This window comes from Mytilus edulis, chromosome 5 (genome assembly GCF_963676685.1).
Source record: "Mytilus edulis chromosome 5, xbMytEdul2.2, whole genome shotgun sequence".
NCBI classification, from domain to species: Eukaryota; Metazoa; Mollusca; class Bivalvia; order Mytilida; family Mytilidae; genus Mytilus; species Mytilus edulis.
Window position 1 is genome coordinate 1,660,457 of NC_092348.1, and position 24,720 is coordinate 1,685,176.

The 24,720-nt window shown below is 31.2% G+C and overlaps 1 protein-coding gene and 1 long non-coding RNA gene across 2 annotated transcripts in view; both read left to right on the forward strand.

Moving 5' to 3' along the window:
* The window catches only part of LOC139522644 (uncharacterized), a 234,360-nt gene that overhangs the window by 41,692 nt on the left and 167,948 nt on the right, over positions 1 to 24,720 (forward strand). The window contains exon 4 of the mRNA XM_071316111.1: positions 10,333 to 10,541. Within this exon, the coding sequence (XP_071172212.1) occupies positions 10,333 to 10,541 (209 nt within the window). The remainder of the gene's footprint in view (positions 1 to 10,332; positions 10,542 to 24,720) is intronic.
* Positions 10,728 to 14,916, forward strand: LOC139522743 (uncharacterized). Its single transcript, XR_011664484.1, has 2 exons — positions 10,728 to 11,771; positions 14,663 to 14,916. It is a non-coding gene; the product is annotated as an uncharacterized lncRNA (long non-coding RNA).

Here is a 24,720-nt window from a genome sequence, read left to right on the forward strand (position 1 = left end):
CAGGCGCAAACATGTTTATGATCTCAACCTCCCCCTATACCTCTAGCCAATGTAGAAAAGTAAACGCATAACAATACACACATTAAGATTCAGTTCAAGAGAAGTCTGAGTCTGAAGTCAGAAGATGCATATACGGACCCTGGATTTAAATCAGATATGATCTGGCGGTTTTTGTCTTTTTTTCAAAATACATATTTTTAATTGTGACTATCTTTAGTTTCGAATCTTTCTTTCATTCTAATTAATTTAGTTTAAATGAAAATAAGGAAATTGGAATTAAAACACTGTTGAAGAGAAACTACATATTCGGGTTAAATTCACCTTAGTTTGTTAATTCAAGTTTGACATCTAACATCTTAATCCGTAATCCACATTTACCCGACAACCTTAAATTGTTTATTGAATTTTATCAATCTAATATCCTCACACAGGTTACTAGACAAAATAAGTTATTTGTAATGGTATTTATCAAAACTAAAATGATTGAAAATATCTTTGTAGAATATGAATTTACCTAATAAGCGAATAATTATAATACATATATTTCAACATCTTCAATAGAGAGATTACTGATAAGATGCCCAAAATATGTGTACATGTATACATATTGCGATTAGTGCTATATAGTATGTCAATGATATCGAATGCCCGCTGAGTGTTAAACATGTTTGACACTGCTGGTTTTAATTTTCTGACTCAAGTATAAATTTAAGAAAAGTTAATAGTTTCTGAATATTTTTAGATTCAATATTTTATCATTATTATTATTTTTTAAAGTCTCACCACAAACAAACATAAAATGAGAATCACAGAACTAAACAAAACATTTAAACATTTGCATTGTGTGCATCAATCTTTAAAAAGATAAATGAGACGCGTATAAGACACAATATATAAATATAAACAAATTTTTACTCATTTACATTCAAAATTTACAGTGTCCGTATATAACAAATGAAATGAAACATCTTTTTATTTAAGAACAAGTGAAATAAAATGCCGTTTCTTTTCAATAAAATATTGTTGATGTTTTTGGCATCTATTGCAGCAACATTGTCGTTATTGAATAAATATATAAATTTTTCGCTATTTGATATTTATAAATTGAAATGTTAAGCCTAATGTATTATTATATGTCTATAATGGGCATTTTAAAAGGACAGGAATATAAAAAAGAAGATGTGGTATGATTTCCAATTAGACAACAGTCCACAAGAGACCAAAATGACAGAGACATTAACAAATATAGCTCACCGTACGGCCTTCAACAATGAGTAATGCCCATACCGCATGGTCAGCTATAAAAGGCCCTGATATGACAATGTAAAACAATTCAAACAAGAAAACGAACCGCCTTATTTATATAACAAAAAAAAAATGAATGAAAAATAAATATGTAAAACATAAACAAACGACAACTACTGAATTGCAGGCTCCTGACTTGGGACAGGCGCATACATAAATAATGTGGCGAGGTTAAAATTGTTAGCGGGCTCCCTAGTATCCTCACCCTAGTCTCGATCAGTGGTATAACAGTACATGTACAACATAATAAAAAAAGAGGGTTTGGATGGGGTTCAATGATTAGAGAATAATGCCCTTGAAAAATGAAGATTAGAGAATAATGGGCATAAAAAATAAAGATTAGAGAAATGTGTGGTCTAAAAATATAATGAACATTGAATGATCAATAAAAGAAAACGCTAAAAGATACCTGAATTTTATTGAATGATTAATAAAAGAAAATGCTAAACATTATCTGGTAACAGAATTTTCTCTTCTTAAAATTTAAAGAAAATTATCAAAGTTATCATTGTAAAAATATGATAAAAGTGAAAACAAACTTGGTAAACCTTTTTTGGTTTCGTGGTAACAGACTATAGGATTCAGTCAATATGAACTGGTTTCCGATACTACTACTCGGGCTTTAAATTCAGTGGCGGATCCAGAGGGGGCGTAGAGGGCGTACACCTCCCCTTTTGCTTGGACTTTTTTTTAAAAATGATTAATCAGACTAGACTTCGTGAATTAATAGGGAGATGCAGCATCTAAAATGTCCAACCCTTACACCTTACCAGCAACTACAAAATATGCATGCCCCACGACAGGAACCGTTTAAAAAGTGCATATTTCACTTATTTTATGTTTTAAGTCCTAAAAAGGGGCAAAAAAAAATTTCGCCTCGCTCCCCTCGTTACAAAACTACAGCCCCTCTTTCAAAAAGCCTGAATCCGCCCCTGTTTATATCTGACTATGCGGTTGGCTTTAGCTCATTGTTGCATGCCGTACAGTGACCTATAGTTGTTAATTTCTGTGTCATTTGGTCTCTTCGAAGAGTTGTCTCATTGGCATCTTCTAATGTGTAGTCAAAATCACTGGAAAGAACTGATGAAAACTTGGACTTGTTACTTCATAGAACTAGCACTTAAATCATGCAGAACAATACACACCAACACGTCATTGTTGAGTAACAAATGAAAGCCTTGCTGTTGTTTGGAAATCACCGTTCTCATTCATTTAAAAGAATGATTTTTACTTTTTTTTTTAAAGATTAAAGAAAACTGGGGAAAAATTAGAGAATAATGCGTAAAAAATTAGAGAATAATGCGTAAAAAATTACTTTTAAAGAATAGACTTATTTTTTGAAGATTAGAAAAAAAGGGGTGAAAATTAAATGTTTACAGAAAAACAGCCCCCCCCCCCAACTCAGACCCTCCTATAAGAATCATTTTAAATAGGATGGACAAACAGATGGAGGGGTAGAGTGTAATATTTGTAACTGGGCGTTAAGCAATCATGAATCATTTAATCTATTCTTTATATTTTCATCTCTTTATTCTGTAATTTAAAGTGCTTATTCCACTATCATCTTTATTTCTGTAAACTTACTTTCATAGCCTCATATATGTACATGTACATGGTATTTGATACAGGAACAATATACCGTCGTATATTACAAAAATGAGGAATGTGTAAAAGAGACAAAAACCCGACTATAGAGCAGACAAAAGAGGAAGTACTAAATTACGGGTCTTTAATGTAGCGAGAACCTCATGCGTATACATACATGCATTATTGTATGCACATGCTTGTTCCAGAGACATATAATACAATTATATGTCTCTGGATAAACATAATTATTTAGAATTAAAAAGTGTATAGTTATCAATAAGTTCATTTTCAAAATCATTTATTTAAAGTGAAAAATCGCGAATTATCCCTTTAAGGCTTGTTGAAGATCTTCATCAAATAACGAATGAATATAAGAAGATGTGGTATGCTTGTCAATAATTTAATTCACCGTACATGTGGAATACCGTATGATAGTTTTTTTGGTCTAAAAAAAAATACATCTACTACATGTCTTTGATTTAACAAATGATAAAAGATCTGGCATAAAAACGTGATTCTGAATATAATCTAAAAATTGAAGAGAAAGCCAGACTAAGACGTTATACAATTTAAAGAATACAAATCTTAAAGTTTTATTACTTAGAGGTATACTGTCCCCTTCTTTTAACCTACAAGAAAACTTCACGAGAGCCGATGATTAAATATCCACCTTGTTTTTCCGTATATATACTGAGCCAAAAAGGTTTAGCAACACTTTTTTTTTATAATTTTTTTTTTGTTGTTTTTTGAAAAAAATATTTCATTGATATAATCCTTAGTTTTACCTGTAACAGTCGTACATTTTTCCTGCTGATTGATTTCGCGCCATTTCAGCTTTGCACGTGTCAATGATGTTTTACCTTCTGCACCTGTAATTTTAAAACGATATTAAAACATTCTTTTTCACTAACGTTCAGAAACACACCATTGGTAAGAAAAACACAAACACCGTTGAAAAATTTGCTTGGGGCGTCAACCAGGCCACCCCGAAAATGACAGTCAGAAAGGTCTTGAAACGGTTGATGCCGGAATGAGGGTTGTTGACATCATGGCTCGATTTAATGTGCACTAGGCAACAGTTCAGAGACTAACAAACAGATATCGACAAATTACAACTGCATAGGATAGGTCGATATCTCGTAGACAAGAAAAAAACTATCGTCAAGGGAGGAGCGCTTCCTTCGCTTTACGTCAACACGTGACAAGTTTTTTTCGGCTAAAAAAGGACTGCATTGACTAAGGGAAGTTGCTGGTGTTCCTGTCAATCCTTCATTGGTGCACTAAGGGCATGGCTGAGAAATTGATTTTGAGAAACACTATACTCATTTAAGCATTTTGACCCTCCCGCGCTCCATACAAAGAAAATCCTAATTAATGTGAGTGATAAACATTCATGTTGCTTCTGACATATCATAATTCCATTTTTGTGTTATTAAAATTATATGTTTAAATTTTATGATTTTGTAATAAAACAATTTTGTTGCTAAACTTTTTTGGCTCAGTATATATATTAAAATAACTTAAGAAGCAATTCAAAGGATATTCAATTTGTTTCAATATTGCCGAAAACTGAGGCTACTATAAATTTTATACATGTAGTCGTCTCAGCCGAAAACAATACATAATATTGATAATATAAGCAAGTGTGACAAACCAAATTGAATCACACATTTGTTGTTTGGGATTATTCATGGTTCACTAGTATTCCTTTCACGAATTTGGCTATACTTTTGGACCTTTTGGATTATAGCTCTTCGTCTTTTATATTAAATTTGCTTTTGATTTCATATATTTTGGCCTCGAGCATCACTGAAGAGACATGTATTTTCGAAATGCGCATCTAGTGCAAGAAAATTGGTACCGTTAATTGTATTCTATATTAACCAGTGACACGTGTCCTAATTTTTAAGAAAAGGGATAGAAAAAGTATGAATCAAAAATATCCGGTTTTTCAAAACTATATTTTCAAAATGCATTGCATAATTTAAACCGATTTAAAGTGTTTCATTTTATTGTATGTTTGTGCGTATACGAAAAAATGATAGAAAGTTAAACTTCAATGTTCATGACTTACAAGTATTATAATATTTCTTGTAAAATTGATAAATGAGCGGTTTTCACATATACTGAACATTAGAATATATCGTAAACGTCAATTAATGAACAAGCAACCCAACGAGAAAAATATAATTTCAGAGGCATCTACATGTACATGTATAACTAGTTTTGAGTTAGAGAAATCCTTCAACATGTTCATTGCCATATGATTCTATTTAGATTTGTGAGTTTTTTCGATTTACGAATAAGTCTATAAGATACAAAAAATTAATTGAAGCAAAAAAAAAAGAAAGAGACATGAAATAACGAATTAACATAAGTTTACAAATACATACCTAGGTGCATTTACCAAAACAACATTTGAACTTATTAATACATTTTTTCATATTATTGTAATTTTATGTGTATGTACCCGATATGGAGTTCTTCTGAAATTAAAAATCACTTGAATGGGTATTTCTGGTGTATATACATGTATCACACTTGCTATCTACATGTACAATATACGGAAATGACACGGCTGGGTATTTTAAAGTTACTGAAGGTAGATTACTGGCAGGTGTATATCCCCGGGCGAAGAATTTACTGATTTGTCAAAACGGTTAGGTGTAACTTGTCATATTGTAAAGTTTTGAATCGCGCTCATCTCTTTTTTTTATTATATGAATTGCGCCAGTAAATGAAACTTGACACATTCCCCATTTCCATTCTCAATTTTATTATTGTGTCATATTTATCTCGAAACTATTAACCTATTTACACGTACATGTAACATTAGAATACCTACTTCAACTGTTGAATAACTTTATAATTACTAAAATTCAAAATTATGTACTTCTTCCGTATGGTATGTTTTTTTTGTGTCAATTCTATCTTTCCATCAGGTCCATAGTGCACTTTTTTTGTCAGTCTAAGTGCACTAAGGAGGCCCTTTCAGTTTGCGATTTCTGTACCTACATGAAAATACCTAAAAGGACCTCCTCAGTGCACTAAGAAGAAACATTTGAAAAGAAGTCTATAATATTTGCGCAATTAAATGATTGTTTTATTGGCGCTAATGAATGTTGCAGTTTTTATGATAAAGTTATGCAAAAAAAGAATTCGCGTAATTAACTTGTGGTGCAAATTAATTCTTTTTTAGCGAAACTGGATATCGGCCTTCAAAACATTGTGTATACACAAACAAAGCAAGATTTATCTTTTGCGCAGTCTAGCCGGAGAATACAAGTTTTTGCAATTTGTGAAGGATTTTAATTTTAGAATGTAATGAACAAGTAAGAAGATCGTTAAATCGGAAAATGAGCTATGCACGATGAAAGTTTGGTGCGTCGATAAAAATTTCAGGGATTCACTTGATAATTGTAAAATTTCAAGTCTTTAAAAATAACACCCATTTGTAGAACTGATTATTTCGATCCTTCAAATATGCATGTGTAAAATAATAATAAAAAAAATATATTATTAAGTCTCTTTCATATAGATACTGTAGATTTGTATTTGAACATCGATTGCAAACATAACGTTCAGTGAGAAATATTTTTAATGTATTCGTACAGAAAACAAATCAACTTCTTTCAGAATACAATTGATTGGTTATTGAAGTAAATGATTTGCAACAGAATCAGTGACACTTGGCCAGAAGCTTATCTCTAAAATAAAGAAATATAAAAAAAGGTAGAGTTATTTTTAATTCTGTATTTTACTCATAAAGGACTTAAGCACTTTTTACAGTCAATGCCGAAAATATGAAATACATCGATTTAAATTATGTACACAATAAATAATTTTTGTGTACATAGTTTTCCGTGTCTACATTTGAATACGAGTACAATATAGAAAACCATCATGTTATATATTTAACTATTTTTTTTTCAACAGATTCACAAGTTTTGCATTTTTAAACCGCGTGTGCATATATATTTTAATGTTTTTATTTTAATTCCTTACATATGAACATGATACGTGTATTATTCATTCGTTTCAACGTTTTAAATTGTGAACGTGTGACTTTAATAAGACTATACGCATTTAAAGTTTGAAACAAAAAACGATAGACACATCGAGGTCGTTTTGCTTGGGTGATTTACCTGTAAAAAGCTCGGGTCTCATCCATGTTTAAAACGAATTAATGCATGTTTGAAATATTTTAACGGGGGCGTGGCCTATTAGTTTAACGCAACTAACCAGCAACTTGATTTCAATTGATTCACCGCAGAGAAATCTATTTGACTGGCGTTAAAATGAATTGATATGAATTGATATGAATTAAATATAATTTTTAATTTTTGTCAATCTTTATCAAATAACGATCAATCTCATTTAAATAGCGTTAACACGTTTTGTCCGTTCAAGTTAAATTCGGGTTACTAGTGCATGCACATCACACGTTATTCCGTAAGTTATTGCATTAGACAATAAAATTTATCATTCATGAAGACACGAGGTCCCACAATAAAAGAGGGACGAAAGATACCAAAGGGACAGTCAAACTCATAAATCTAAAACAAACTGACAACGCCATGGCTAAAAATAAAAAAGACAAACAGAAAAACAATAGTACACATGACACAACATAGAAAACTAAAGAATAAACAACACGAACCCCATCAAAAACTAAAGAATAAACAACACGAACCCCATCAAAAACATCACGAACCCCATCAACAAATAAAATGCACAGGTGAATTAAATAAAACTTGATAAAAATCGTGTTTTCATGATCCTAGCTAACAATGTAATTATAAGTATTGAATGCTTCTTTTTGTAACTGTATATGGTTGTAAAAGCGTTGACCGTGCGTACATTTTTAGAATGAAGCGCTTCGCGCTTCATACAAAATGTACTTCGGTCAACGCTTTTACACCACAATAAATTTACAAAAAGAAGCATTCAATTCTTAAATAATTGTTTTATCAAAAACAAAACAAATGGAAACATATATATTTAGTCCCACATTGAGGTATGCATTTGATAGCTTTCAAAGTTTCCTAAGTTTTTGTAAGTTAATACAGAGAATACATGATACATTCGATCACCTTACTGTGAAGGTATTCTAGAATTGGACGTTCCACATCATCTATATTAAGTCGTTGACCTTGAGCAATAGTTTTCTGACATCTTTATGAGGACCATGTTATGTTTGTATATTGACAGATGTAAAGTTCGATATCATTTATATTAAGTCGTTGACATGTTGAACAATAACTTTCTGACATCTTTATGTAGACAATGTTATGTTTGTATATTGACAGATGTAAATCTTACTCTCTTAATAATTTTTCTGACATCTTTATGAAGACCATGTTATGTTTGTATATTGACAGATGTAAAGCTTACTCTCTTAATAACTTTCTGACATCTTTATGAAGACCATGTTATGTTTGTATATTGACAAATGTAAAGCTTACTCTCTTAATAACTTTCTGACATCTTTATGAAGACCATGTTATGTTTGTATATAGACAGATGTAAAGCTTACTCTCTTAATAACTTTCTGACATCTTTATGAAGACCATGTTATGTTTGTATATAGACAGATGTAAAGCTTACTCTCTTAATTACTTTCTGACATCTTTATGAAGACCATGTTATGTTTGTATATAGACAGATGTAAAGCTTACTCTCTTAATAACTTTCTGACATCTTTATGAAGACCATGTTATGTTTGTATATTGACAAATGTAAAGCTTACTCTCTTAATAACTTTCTGACATCTTTATGAAGACCATGTTATGTTTGTATATTGACAGGTGTAAAGCTTACTCTCTTAATAACTTTCTGACATCTTTATGTAGACCATGTTATGTTTGTATATTGACAGGTGTAAAGCTTACTCTCTTAATAACTTTCTGACATCTTTATGAAGACCATGTTATGTGTGTATATAGACAGATGTAAAGCTTACTCTCTTAATAACTTTCTGACATCTTTACGTAGACCATGTTATGTTTGTATATTGACAAATGTAAAGCTTACTCTCTTAATAACTTTCTGACATCTTTATGAAGACCATGTTATGCTTGTATATTGACACACGTAAAGCTTACTCTCTTAATAACTTTCTGATATCTTTATGAATACCATGTTATGTTTGTATATTGACAGATGTAAAGCTGACTCTCTAAATAACTTTCTGACATCTTTATGAAGACCATGTTATGTTTGTATATTGACAGACGTAAAGCTTACTCTCTTAATAACTTTCTGACATCTTTATGAAGACCATGTTATGTTTGTATATTGACCGACGTAAAGCTTACTCTCTTAATAACTTTCTGACATCTTTATGAAGACCATGTTATGTTTGTATATTGACAGATGTAAAGCTTACTCTCTTAATAACTTTCTGATATCTTTATGAGGACCATGTTATGTTTGTATATTGAAAGATGTAAAGCTTACTCTCTTAATAAATTTCTGACATCTTTATGAAGACCACGTTATGTTTGTATATTGACCGACGTAAAGCTTACTCTCTTAATAATTTTCTGACATCTTTATGAAGACCATGTTATGTTTGTATATTGACAGATGTAAAGCTGACTCTCTAAATAACTTTCTGACATCTTTATGAAGACCATGTTATGTTTGTATATTGACCGACGTAAAGCTTACTCTCTTAATAACTTTCTGATATCTTTATGAGGACCATGTTTTGTTTGTATATTGACAGATGTAAAGCTTACTCTCTTAATAACTTTCTGACATCTTTAGGAAGACCATGTTATGTTTGTATATTGACAGACGTAAAGCTTACTCTCTTAATAACTTTCTGACATCTTTATGTAGACCATGTTATGTTTGTATATTGACAGATGTAAAGCTGACTCTCTAAATAACTTTCTGACATCTTTATGAAGACCATGTTATGTTTGTATATTGACAGACGTAAAGCTTACTCTCTTAATAACTTTCTGACATCTTTATGTAGACCATGTTATGTTTGTATATTGACAGATGAAAAGCTTACTCTCTTAATAACTTTCTGACATCTTTATGAGGACCATGTTATGTTTGTATATTGACAGATGTAAAACTTACTCTCTAAATAACTTTTTGACATCTTTATGAAGACCATGTTATGTTTGTATATTGACAGATGTAAAGCTTACTCTCTTAATAACTTTCTGACATCTTTAAGTAGACCATGTTATGTTTGTATTTGGACAGATGTAAAGCCTACTCTCTTAATAAATTTCTGACATCTTTATGAAGACCACGTTATGTTTGTATATTGACCGACGTAAAGCTTACTCTCTTAATAATTTTCTGACATCTTTATGAAGACCATGTTATGTTTGTATATTGACAGATGAAAAGCTTACTCTCTTAATAACTTTCTGACATCTTTATGAAGACCATGTTATGTTTGTATATTGACAGATGTAAAGCTTACTCCAGCTTGCCATCAATTTGTACATTAAAACCAGACCCAACAGATTCCTGTTGTCAGATTCCAGACTGTGGCACCTACACTCCAATCACTGGACACAACTTCACTGGAACCATTCCACCAAACAAGTTTAATCTGGTTCCCATAGGAACACATACTGTTTTCTTTGGATCCCGTCAGAATCATAATGCTTTACAGGGTACTAGTAGTAAGATTTAATCATTCAGCATTAAATCAATTTAATAAATTGAGAGTATCGTCTGCTAAACTAGAGTTAACTTTTCTTTAATTTCGACGGACTTAAGCGTCTTTTGTTAACCTACATTTTTCATAAGCGGTTTTCCCGCTTTTATTTGGTATAAAATTGCATGCTTTTCGTGATTTGTTTATTGCGTGATTTGAACTCTGAAGGAACACAAAAAGGACAGGTTGATTCGGACATAAGATAAGTACATAATGTTTTATTGATAGTTAGATTAGTTACTGCAATTGTATTTTCCGAATTATTTTTATTTCTGTAATTTGTAAAAGAAATTATTTGATTTTAAATGAAAGTTATTTCTTGCAAATAGTTCGATTCATTAATTCAAAATTTCTCTCACTTGAATAGCATATTACACGGAACAAACTTTATTTTAATAATAATAGTTATGTTATAGTGTGCACACTTATATTTCATTGACTAGCATTAAAATTAAATGCTTTACTACAGGTGATATATTTTGTTTTAAACGTATTAGCGATACACTTTGAACAGGTAATTACAATGTATGTTGTGTATGCCGTGTTATCATTAACATGACCGGAAAAGTTTAATTTTATTAAACGTTACATGATTTATAATACATGTGTGTTTAATTTGCGGAAACATAGTTTAATTAAGTTAAGCTTGATAATAGAAGCTATCAAACGTTTTTAAAACGATGTTTATTTTGTTAAGAAAGCACACATCGTAGCTGTTTTGAGTTATGTTTTTATAATCAACTTCATTTGTTTTGATGCATAAAAATGTACCAAAAGTTCAGTTAGGACTACGCAGTGTAAACATTTTGGTATTTCAATTTATTTAATTTTGAGTAATTTATCATATGTTAAATTCATACATGTTTAAATATGATCTGGACTTTAAAGACTTGATGTATGTATCTAATCTGTATTTATGATTATAATAGTTATAATAATGCCAAGAGGTAGAGGTAGACGTCGCCGACAGGACCAGGTTAGAGGTCCGGAGCTTCCGGTTAGGAGGGCTCCCAGGGAAGTACAACAGCCACAACCAGTTGTGAGAAATGTGGGAAGGCGTCCGCCAGCTGATGTAGAGCAAGAAGCATATATAGAAAGAAGACTGCGGGTTGATGAACCCGAATTAGTTGCCATGCGACCTGTTGACATTCGAGTGAATGAGCCGCAATTAGCTGCATTAGGTGAGGTAAATGAAGTTTATGATGAACCTCTACTGTTACCTGGCTTTAATGAAGTTGACATATTTATAAGCCAAAAACTTAAGGACAAAATTTGGAATTTTGATTACATTGATTTGTCTCTTATGCACCGTAAGAATTTTAACAGCCAAACAAATAATGAAAACACAATTGGCATCAATGAGGGTATGCTAGTTATTCAAAACAAAGTTAAAAAAAAACCCATACTGTTAGTTCTGTTGAAGATTGGACTGATTCATTTATTGCCTATGCCCAGGTCCTTATCGAAAGGTATCCTGGAAAGGCAAGTGAACTTTTTTCGTATATGTCCATAATAAGGGGTGCAGCAGCTGATCATTCTTTTGAAAAATGCTATTCTTATGACCAACAATTCCGTTTAAGGGTATCAATAAAATCAACGGTACCAATTTTGTTGCACCAGATGCGCATTTCGACAATACATGTCTCTTCAGTGATGCTCGTGGCCAAAATATTTGAAATCCAAAGCTTATATAAAAGATGAAGAGCTAAAATCCAAAAGGTCCAAAAAGTATAGCCAAATTCGTGAAAGGAATCAGAGCTTTGCACGAGGGAGATACATTCCTTAATTTATAATAATTTTTAATATTTTGTAACAGCAAATTTTAATTACACAAAAAAATCCGTATTTTCATGCCAGTACCGAAGTACTGGCTACTGGGCTGGTGATATCAAGGGATCATACAAAGAAATGGTCATCCATAGATGGTTTTTTGTGGTTACGTATTTTAACTGCCAGTACTCCAAAACAACAACACGCTGATGTTAGTAATAAATGCTACGATTTTAATTTTAAAGGTTTTTGCAATAAACGCAATTGCCAATACAGACATGCATGTCTCAAATGTGGTTTAGATCACTCTTCCTTGAGATGTCGTCGATTTATGGACAATGAAATTGATACTGATCCATCTAGGTATAATAGGAATGACATTGCACCTTTCCTAAACAACTCTGCTAATAGACAAAACCCAAAAGGAAGTTTTAACAAAAGATAATTTACATATAATGTAAATGAACTCTTTTCTAATGCTGAATTACATTTGTATGCTGACAGTGCAGGTGGTTTTTTCTTGGGTTGTGCAGTTTATTTAAATGGGTCATGATCATTTTCAAAATAGCCATATAATTGGGACAAAGTTTTATTAGTTGACATCACTTATTTAAAAATAATACCTATGCTTTAGTCATCTTTTTATGCATTTAATTGAATTTCATTGTGGTAATTTGGCTATTGTTGCAATTTGAAATTAATAATTATAAGCTTCAAACAGCATGTAACTTCGTATGTGCTGCATTTTTACGTGCGAGTGAACTTGCCACTCCATCACATGTTGAACATAGGCGAGATATATATATTGATCATGTAAAGTCAGCTTTTTATTACTATGTTTTTTTTTCTGAACTGATAAAAAGGGAGATCCATCACTTTAAAAGTTTGTTTATAAAAATAAACAAATGAGATTTGTCCTCTACATTTACGTAATTTGATAACTTTTTTTACAAATAAGACCTGGAAATAATGGTCCGCTTTTATACCATATTAATGGGAAATCCTTTATAAGAGTTCAGTTTCAAATTGGTTTGAACATAGGACTCCGGTCAAGTGAATAAATGTTGAGTTGTACACGTTGCTTATATTTGTATTGTTGTATAGTATGGTTGTTATACTACCTTGAACTGTTGTATAGTATGGTTGATATACTACGTTGAACTGTTGTATAGTATGGTTGATATACTACGTTGAACTGTTGTATAGTATGGTTGATATACTACGTTGAACTGTTGTATAGTATGGTTGATATACTACGTTGAACTGTTGTATAGTATGGTTGATATACTACGTTGAAATGTTGTATAGTATGGTTGATATACTACGTTGAACTGTTGTATAGTATGCTTGATATACTACGTTGAACTGTTGTATAGTATGGTTGATATACTACGTTGAACTGTTGTATAGTATGGTTGATATACTACGTTGAACTGTTGTATAGTATGGTTGATATACTACGTTGAACTGTGGTATAGTATAGTTCATAAACATGTACTACGTTGAACTGTTGTAAGTATGGTTGATCTACTACGTTCAATTGATATGGTTGAATTTAAAAACCTATGTAATTTAAGAATTTGTTTAAGTGTGAATTTTTTGTCATGGATTGATAAATTTTGTTTGGCGATGCTCACAAACGGAGTTTGCAAGCATTTGGCTGAATTTATCACAGTTGGCGTCTGGTAGCCCAGTTGCCATTTGGAGAAAACATATGATGGTTGCCCTTCAATGTTTTTATCTTGGACATTAATGAGAAATTGTCGATGAATGCAAATTCGTTGGCCGGTTGATACATAGTTGAACTGTCCTAATAAATCCATGACAAAAAATTGCCAAAAATTCAAACTTACTATTTGTTGTTTTTTATTATGATCATATATTAGTTTGTCTTACAATTTGTTCACATTTGTATAACGAAGGTAATCTGGAGTCGTTGGAAATATTACGAGGGATTTCAACGAATTTGGGTTATCTTTTATCTGGTATATCGTATTCCTAAATTGACTTCTGTTGGTTTCTTTCGAATATTTAATAATAAGATTTAATCATTCAGCATTAAATCAATTTAATAAATTGAGAGTATCGTCTGCTAAACTAGAGTTAACTTTTCTTTAATTTTGACGGACTTAAGCGTCTTTTGTTAACCTACATTTTTCATAAGCGGTTTTCCCGCTTTTATTTGGTATAAAATTGCATGCTTTTCGTAATTTGTTTATTGCGTGATTTGAACTCTGAAGGAACACAAAAACCCACCCTATCCCTCCCTTTAGAATATTTTTTCTGCTGTTTGTTGTATATTTTCAGATATTGCCAAAAGAAGCGTCATGGATTGGACAGAATGTTTACTGAATACATAGTTTTACTGAAGGGCTGAATTTATCACAGTTGGCGTCTGGTAGCCCAGTTGCCATTTGGAGAAAACATATGATGGTTGCCCTTCAATGTTTTTATCTTGGACATTAATGAGAAATTGTCGATGAATGCAAATTCGTTGGCCGGTTGATACATAGTTGAACTGTCCTAATAAATCCATGACAAAAAATTGCAAAAAATTCAAACTTACTATTTGTTGTTTTTTATTATGATCATATATTAGTTTGTCTTACAATTTGTTCACATTTGTATAACGAAGGTAATCTGGAGTCGTTGGAAATATTACGAGGGATTTCAACGAATTTGGGTTATCTTTTATCTGGTATATCGTATTCCTAAATTGACTTCTGTTGGTTTCTTTCGAATATTTAATAATAAAGGTTATAAACTGTTATGTTTTTATAATATTTCTTTATATATGTAGTGGTGATCAGAAAAAGTATACACCATTAAAAGAATATTTTAGTCAATCTGCGATTAATTACAAAACACACAGTAAATAAAGCTACCTGATTTCTGTTTGCACATTCATTTACTTGCTACTGTAACGACTGAAATCACGGAGTTTGTGTTCCATGGATCTTATGATTATTTAAATAGTTAGGAAACGATTTTTAAGAGCGAAACACAATATAAAATCTAAATCTTTGATTGTATTTAAATTTAGCTATTCATTTCTTTATAAAAAGTGCTGCATTACAAATTCTGTAGATTTTACAAGGAACGCATATGCATATAGACATTGTTGTAAGATTTCAGAGAAGTATTCAATAAGTCAATTGTTTGGGTGTCTGTCAACCTGGTGCCTGCATACATAAAAAGTCAGAAGTATACAAATGTCTTTTTGTCAAAAAGCGTGTGTTTATTATAATACCGTGCAATATGTTAACTTCGATATAAATGAGAAACACCTTTTCAGAATATCACAGCTTAATGTATTTGAAATTTTAAAGCAAGACTAGTAATTTGTCTTATAGATAACTGCTTATTCAAGAACAAGGTTTACAAACAGGGAGCCTCTTGGAATGACGGGTGTAATAATGTGTGTACCTGTTTGAACGGACATAAGGGACTGTACAGATGTATATCTAAGTGAGATTGTATATGTTTATGATTGAACTACCTATATGACCAAAAGAGGGCCTGAGAGTATTTACTCCCAAAGTGTCCTAAATTCCTGTGTTATATAGTTAGATTTGACTCGTAGTTACATGTTTATTCCTAAACTTTGTCTTAAGAGGTTGTTTGGTTTTCTTTTAGTTTTTTTTCAAAATTCCTTATGTACGGCATACAAAATATGTCACATTATTTAAATGTTAATGTTAAGTTAACCTCAAATCGAACAATGTTAATAGTTTTACTTTGTGTCAACATTACTATAGTAAACAATCTAACGTAGATCAATAAGGAATGATGTATCTCCACTGAACTATAAACAACTGTCATACACGTCGGAAGTTCAATCCACCATTTTCTACATTTGAAAATGCCTGTACCAAGTCAGGAATATGACAGTTGTTGTCTATTCGTTTAATGTGTTTTATCCTTTGATTTTGCCATTTGATTAGGGACTTTCCGTATTGAAATTTCCTTGGAGCTCAATATTTTTGTAATATTACCTTTTTGATAGTTATCAAACCATGTTAAACCAACCATGATTTAAAGCGGTTGAATTTGTCTCAATGATTATGGTATGGACGTTCCCTCTTTAAATTTGCCTTTTATATTTTGTTATCCTTCTTCAATATAACTATTTTAGGTGTCCAGCCTATCCACAATTACCATCATACTGTAAAAAGAACATGGTACCAGGACAATGTTGTCCAGTTATAAGTTGTGATATACCAGGATTTGGTACCATGGACCCAGATTCTCAGCTTGTACCAACGCCATTACCAACTAAAATAGACTCGCTTCCAACACTGGTTCCAACAAGTCTTGTACAAATTGTTCAAATCAATCCTAACCCCTCACAAAACACAACTAGTGGAATCCCAGGAGGAGGATACCCCATCAAACCAAATCAAATCACTGGCATCAGTAGTAAGTTAACGTAGTATATTTGTAAATCCTCACCCTTCATAGAATACCACTAGTAGCATTATATAAAAGAGGAAACTTCGTCAAACTTATCACATCTCTGTTGGCATCAATAATAAGTTAAACTAATTACATGGTATGATAAAACAATAAATCTTAGTCAAATTTTGATTCAATAGTAATTTAACATATGGGTTTGGAAATCAAATCTATCTGCAATCTCTTGTTTCCGTAGTAAGTGAACCTAGTAGCAATTTAAAATAACTAATCAATCTTATTTCAATCTCCTGTATCAGCAGTTAGTAAACCTTTAGAAACATCTCTGGCAAATGTAATTAGTTTACCTTGTTGCAACGAAAGCTGACCTATCAAACTTTATTTAATCTTCGGTATCAGTAGTAAGCTAAGCTATAATATAGGTTAATACTAGCCTTTCACATAATCCTACTGGTGCAATCTCATAAGAAGGACATCCCACACAACATCATCAAATATCTGTTCTCAGTTGAAAGTTGGCCTAATGTACTAGTAAATCCTAATCTTATATTGAATACAACTAAAAGGAATTCTAGCAGAGGATATAACGATCAAACCTAATCGTTCTCCCTGGCTTCTGAACTACATTGACATAGATTATAGGTAATTCTAGCAGAGGATATAACGATCAAACCTAATCGTTCTCCCTGGCTTCTGAACTACATTGACATAGATTATAGGTAAATTCTCCCTGGCTTCTGAACTGCATTGACATAGATAATAGGTAAATTCTCCCTGGATTCTGAACTACATTGACATAGATTATAGGTAAATTCTCCTTAGCTTCTGAACTACATTGACATAGATTATAGGTAAATTCTTACCTCACTTACATTACAACAGCAATAGGAAGATATCAAATCAAACCTAGATATCATATTTGGTATCCATAGAAACTTGATGGTATCCTTCATCCTGCACACCTCACGATTTGTAAATCTTAAAGAAAAATAACCATGACACACAGAAAAATCTGTGGAAATAAATGAAAATTCCCTTGACAAGTTCAATCAAGTCTCTATGCATCAAATGATATGTAGTAAATGGAATTGTAATGTTAAGCTAATAATACTGATGATAATAAAGATATCATTAAATGTTGGAAATTAACTGGTGGAGGTCTAACAAAAAAAAAACAGAAACATTTACAGATATAAGAAAACAAATATTATGGAACAATAAATTTATTAAATTTGAAAATGAAGCTATATATTTTTTTAAATGGAATAAAAGCGATTTTATTAATGTAAATGATATCATAGATGAAAAAGGCTGTATTTCTCGAAACATCATTTCAAATAAATCAAATTGTATAGTTGAAATTAAGTAAAGAAATCAAAACCAAAAGATTGGGCAGCAATTTTAAAATCGGAAAACTCTGTAAAATGGTTAATGCAGTTCATCGTAATTTTCTATTTAAATTACTTAAATTTATTAGTCAACTGTGTAGTACAAAGTATTTTTACTAAACTATCATGATTGCTGACAATGAAATGTTGTATTGCGTGCACATTTACTCTGTGCTTATAAGAACTATGAACAGGTATCCGTATATAAATACAAAAATTAAGGAAGTGAAGACAAAGACTATAACTATGGTATGTCACGCTCACACAGTGAACAACAAAAAGAACCGTTATACTATTTATTTTCAAAATTCTGACCATTTCTTATAAAAAAAGAAGATGTGGTATTATTGCCAATGAGACAGATATCCACAAAAGTCCAAAATGACACAGAAATTAACAACTATAGGTCACCGCACGGCCTTCAACAATGAGCAAAGCCCATACCGCATAGTCAGCTATAACAGGCCCCGATAAGACAATGTAAAACAATTCAAACGAGAAATCTTAACCTATTCTTTGTTTACAAGAAACACGTGTACATCAAGCAGGTTTCTTATTCTATATTTTGATATTTTATGTACAGATTTTTTGTGACCATGGGCGGGCGTTTCCGTTTTAATTTACACATCTGTTTTAAACAGAACAAATGACAAGTGTAGGTAATGTACCTTGGTATTCTATTTATAAATCAGTGTGTTTGTACTGACAGACTATACAACAAGGGAGCACTAGAGTTTACTTGTTAAGGTATTATATTTACAGGTCAGTGTATATACAAGAACAATATATACAACTAGCAAGAGTCCTGTGATATTGACCGTGACTTTACATGTACCTCTGTAAATTAGTTATTGTGGTATTATATTTACAGGTCAGTGTATATACAAGAACAATATATACAACAAGGGAGCACTAAAGTTGACTTGTTAAGTTATTATATTTACAGGTCAGTGTATATACAAGAACAATATATACAACTAGCAGGAGTCCTGTGATATTGACTGTGACTTTACATGTACCTCTGTAAATTATTTATTGTGGTATTATATTTACAGGTCAGTGTATATACAAGAACAATATATACAACTAGCAAGAGTCCTGTGATATTGACTGTGACTTTACATGTACCTCTGTAAATTATTTATTGTGGTATTATATTTACAGATCAGTGTGTATACAAGAACAAAGTATACAACAAGGGAGAGTCCTGGGATATTGACTGTGACTTTACATGTACCTCTGTAAATTATTTATTGTGGTATTATATTTACAGATCAGTGTGTATACAAGAACAAAGTATACAACAAGGGAGAGTCCTGGGATATTGACTGTGACTTTTCTTGTACCTGTGTAGATGGATCCACTGGATATTTTGAATGTAAACCAAGGTAAGTGTTTCAATGACAATTTCAAGGAATTATTCAAACACTAAAGAAACTCTTAACATTTTGATTATTACAATAGTCCTTCAAATGTATAGGGAAAATACTCTTTCAGATCTTAATTTCAAATTTCAGAATCAAACTTATCAAAACTTGTTGGTCTTGACTGACAAAGTTGTAAGGTCTGCAGTTTTTTATAGTCCGATTGTTCGATTGTTTCTTCAAAACAGAAAAATATCATTTTGAATCATTGTTACTTCATTGTTTAGCATATAAATATTCAAGGCAATGGTTAAGAGCAAGTTTATTTTTTTAATTTTAGTTTCTTTTGTATAATTCGGAGTTTATTATGACGTCCATTGTCCCTGAACTAGTATGCAAATAAAGGCAACAGTAGTATACCGCTGTTCAAAACTCGTAAATCTATGGACAAAATACAAAATCGGGGTAACCAACTCAAACTCAGAGAAACGCATTAAATATAAGAGGAGAACTACAACTATACATTATCCTGTTTATATGCAACAAACCTTCATACATCAAATGAATATCAGAGGCCAGTGGTTATCGAACAAAAAGTTTTTTTCAAATCTTAACAACAAGTCAAGCATGAGGCATTGTTTTTATTTCCGCATTTAAACACTCATTCCATAAAAAAAAACAAAAAAACAGTTTTCTTTGTGCCACACAGATCTGTCACTTTCACTGATTCTCTAATAACCCTATTACCATTTCTAAAATGTAAGAAAACAACATTTGTGTAAGACCAGCAATTATTTTGTCCTGTCAGTCTAATGTTTTAATTTTCGCATGGTCTGATTTGTGGCCAAATGGGGAAATTGATTTGAGAATAATAGCGTTATTGAAGTTAAGTAATCCTTAATATAAAACCCATTTATTTTCTCGGAAATGTGCATTTGATAATGGTGGAAGTTAACATTTATTTAGACTAAAACTATAACCCATGTACACAGCAAAGGCTCCATAGAATACTTTACCATGATTTATTTATAAAGAATTGTTGTAACATTTCAATATGATATGTGTTGATCTTGAGACAATATTTGTTATTTCAGCAGTTTGACTACAAAGATTGAAAAAACAACTTGTCAATATTTTTCAACACATTTCTGTTTTATTTCATCAGGTGTCCAATATACAATAACTTACCACCACAGTGTTTCACAGCAACTGTAATGGGCAAATGTTGTAAAACAATTCAATGTTACACCAAAGATGGATCAATTGTGAAGCCTAATGCTCAATTCCCAGTTGTTGGTGATTATACTGGTGGATTCTCAGGATTTAGACCTGGAGTATCCTATAAACCAGGAGTCAACACCACCAGTGTTGATGGATGTAAGACTTTTTTTTTCAAAATTATACAGATCGTTGGAGATAAAGTCAGATTTAATGATAGTTTATTAAACTTGTTTCTTTTGTTGGTTTTGACCAGCATTTAAGGTGGTACTTCACCTGCATATGGGATTTTACAAAATTTTGCAGCTCCTACTGAGACTTTGTAAAATGTCACCAGTGTCTGAGCAAAAAGGTGATGAACCAGTGGTATGTCAAATAAAGTCTCGTCTTTTTTATGAAAAAGTTCATCGGAAGGTATCGATATCTTGTTGATAAAAATTCAGTTTCATCTTCACAAATAATACATGATGGTCTTGATATATAGATTCTGCGTCTTTTCATCTAAACAACGTGTTATATTGTTCTTTCATTTTTCTTTGTTATATTCCTAATACCACTTTTATTGTTTGGTTTGTTTTCTGTTATATCCATTTGACGTGGCTCGGTACTGATACATCCCGTCAATGTGTTTGTATTATTTTTCAATTTGCTGGTGTGTTTTGTAAACGCGACTTTTTTTTTTTTTTTTTTTGGTTCTTATAACGTGAATCTGTACTTTAAAAGATCCCGTCATTATGTTATTGTTCTATTATATGACATTATTTTACTGTTCAATTATAAATTTGAAAATACTAAAGACAAACGACAAAATTCTTTTGCTCTCGTTATGGTATTAATCATATGTGTATTCGTAAAAGATCTAAAGAACTTTTGGACTATTCTAAATCTCGGTCTATTTCTGAAATTGATTTTAACATAACTTTTGATTTTTTAACCCTGTATACCACAATTTTCCAATGTGAAATTATAATATTTTTTTTTATTAAACATTGAACGACAAAATTTCTTCCTATGTGACGTTTACGTTTTCTGACATCAGACACGCGAAGCAATGAATTTCTTTTTTAAAATTGATAGATGCTTCAGTGCTTTTTTTGTAAATGATTGTTTGTTTTGAGATTGTAACGCAGTAATGACTGCTGTACCGATATTATTATGTCTATTTTGTTTACGCATCGTTGTAAATATAACTGAATTTAATGCGACTGTCATACAAGTGAGAGATTTAGCGCTATTAAACCAGGTTCAATATACCATTTTATACTTTTGAAAATGCCGGAACCAAGTCAGGAATATAACAGTTGTTTTCTATTCGTTTGATGTGTTTTGTCATTCGATTTTTTCATTTTATAAGGGACTTTACGATTGAATTTTTCTCGGAATTAGTTTTTTTGTGATTTTACTTTTTACAAAACACAACAGAGAGATAGTTCTGTAATAAAAAGCTGAAAATTTTATTCATGTTGTATTGTAAAGGGAATGTTAATCTGCTACATGTTTATCCAATGACATTCTCCGATTAAATGTGTGATTCAATTCCTTTGATTTTTGTCGAGCCTTCGACTTTAGTCGAAAAAGCGAGACTAAGCGATCCTACATTCCGTCGTCGTCGGCGTCGTCGTCGTCGTCGGCGGCGGCGTCCACAAATATTTACTCTGTGGTTAAAGTTTTTGAAATTTTAATAACTTTCTTAAACTATACTGAATTTCTACCAAACTTGGACAGAAGCTTGTTTATGATCATAAGAAAGTATCCAGAAGTAAATTTTGTAAAAATAAAATTCCATTTTTTCCGTATTTTACTTATAAATGGACTTAGTTTTTCTGCGAGGAAACATTACATTCACTCTGTGGTTAAAGTTTTTAAAATTTTGATAACTTTCATAAACTATCCTTGATATGTACCAAACTAGGATAGAAGCTTGTTTATGATCATAAGATAGTATCAAGAAGAAAATGTTGTGAAAATAAATTTCCACTTTTCCGTATTTTACTTATAAATGGACTTAGTTTTTCTGCGAGGAAACATTACATTCACTCTGTGGTTAAAGTTTTTAAAATTTTAATAACTTTCATAAACTATCCTTGATTTGTACCAAACTTGGACAGAAGCTTGTTTATGATCATAAGATAGTATCAAGAAGAAAATTTTGTAAAAATAAATTTCCACTTTTCCGTATTTTATTTATAAATGGACTTAGTTTTTTTGCCAGAAACAAAACATTCACTCTGTGGTTTAAGTTTATAAAATTTTTATAATGTTCTTAAACTATCCTGGATTTCTACCAAACTTAGACAAAAGCTTATTTCTGATCATAAGATATTATTCAGAAGTAAATTTTGTAAAAAAAAAATTCACTTTTTCCGTATTTTACTTATAAATGGTCTTAGTCTTTCTTCCAGTTAACATTACATACAGTCTGCAGTTAAAGTTTATAAAACATTTATTAGATTCATAAACTATCCTGGATTTTTTTACCAAACTTGGAAGCTTCTTTCAATCAAAAGACAGTATCGTGAGGGAAATTTTTATTGATGTTTTTCCTCATTTTTGTTGAGTCTGCGATTAACAGAAAAAGTAGGCGAGACACCGGGTTCCGTGGAACCCTTACGAATTTTTCTAATATTTTATCAACGGGTCAAAAAAAGAATTGAATCACACATTTTTTAAATTTAAGCCAATATAATTTTAATGAAGATGTTTGGAACTACCTTAAATAAATGCAACAGTAGTATACTGCTGTTTAATAGTCATGAATTGACAAACAGAAAACAAATCCAGATCACAAACATAAACCGAGTTAACAACACTAACTATATAACAGAAAAAAACAAAAGAACAACAGAAACACTGAAAAGAGGAAATGAATTAAATTGGCGAAACCAGCTTTATTTCATGAACTAACTATATCCCAGACATATTTATTGGTCTTCTTCAATTTTATAAGCTCATTTGAGGTATAAACGTACTGATGCATAGCCCAATTGCTTTCTATGTTAAATTCTGCAATTTCAAGCATTAATTGATACTTTGTCTTAAGTTCAAATAAGGTTGCATTCATTTCATGTAAAACAAAAAACCTAATCCTAACTTGTACTGAAAAAATCAACATACCTTTGATTGCATTGAAAAGAGCGCACTGGTTCCAGGAAGATTCATAGAACTAAACACGGTACTTCTAATCTATACAACAGAGCAAATGTTCAATAGATGTTTGCGCTACTAAATTCTTATCTAGGGAACATGATCTGCTTACCTTATCTGATCACTTGAGATAACTCCAATGACTTTGTCAGTTTTTTTTATCTATGAGTATGACTGTCCCCCTTGTATCTTTTTTTAATTGATGTGACTATCGACACCAATTATTATAATTGAATTATTTCTGCCTGTATTAACAATGGGTTGTATCTACAAAGGACAATTATACAAAGCTGTTTAATTAATTCTACATTATGATATTTTTTATTTACAGTAGGATGTATCTACAAAGGACAATTATACATTATAATATTTTTTCTTGTGTTTACAGTTGGATGTATCTACAAAGGACAATTATACATTATAATATTTTGTGTTGTGTTTACAGTGGGATGTATCTACAAAAGACAATTATATATTATAATATTTTGTGTTGTGTTTACAGTGGGATGTATCTACAAAGGACAATTATACATTATAATATTTTGTGTTGTATTTACAGTAGGATGTATCTACAAAGGACAATTATACATTATAATATTTTTTCTTGTGTTTACAGTTGGATGTATCTACAAAGGACAATTGTACATTATAATATTTTGTGTTGTGTTTACAGTGGGATGTATCTACAAAGGACAATTATACATTATAATATTTTGTGTTGTGTTTACAGTGGGATGTATCTACAAAGGACAATTTTACATTATGATATTTTTGTCTTGTGTTTACAGTGGGTTATATCTACAAAGGACAATTCTACAAAGCTGTTTACTAAATTCTA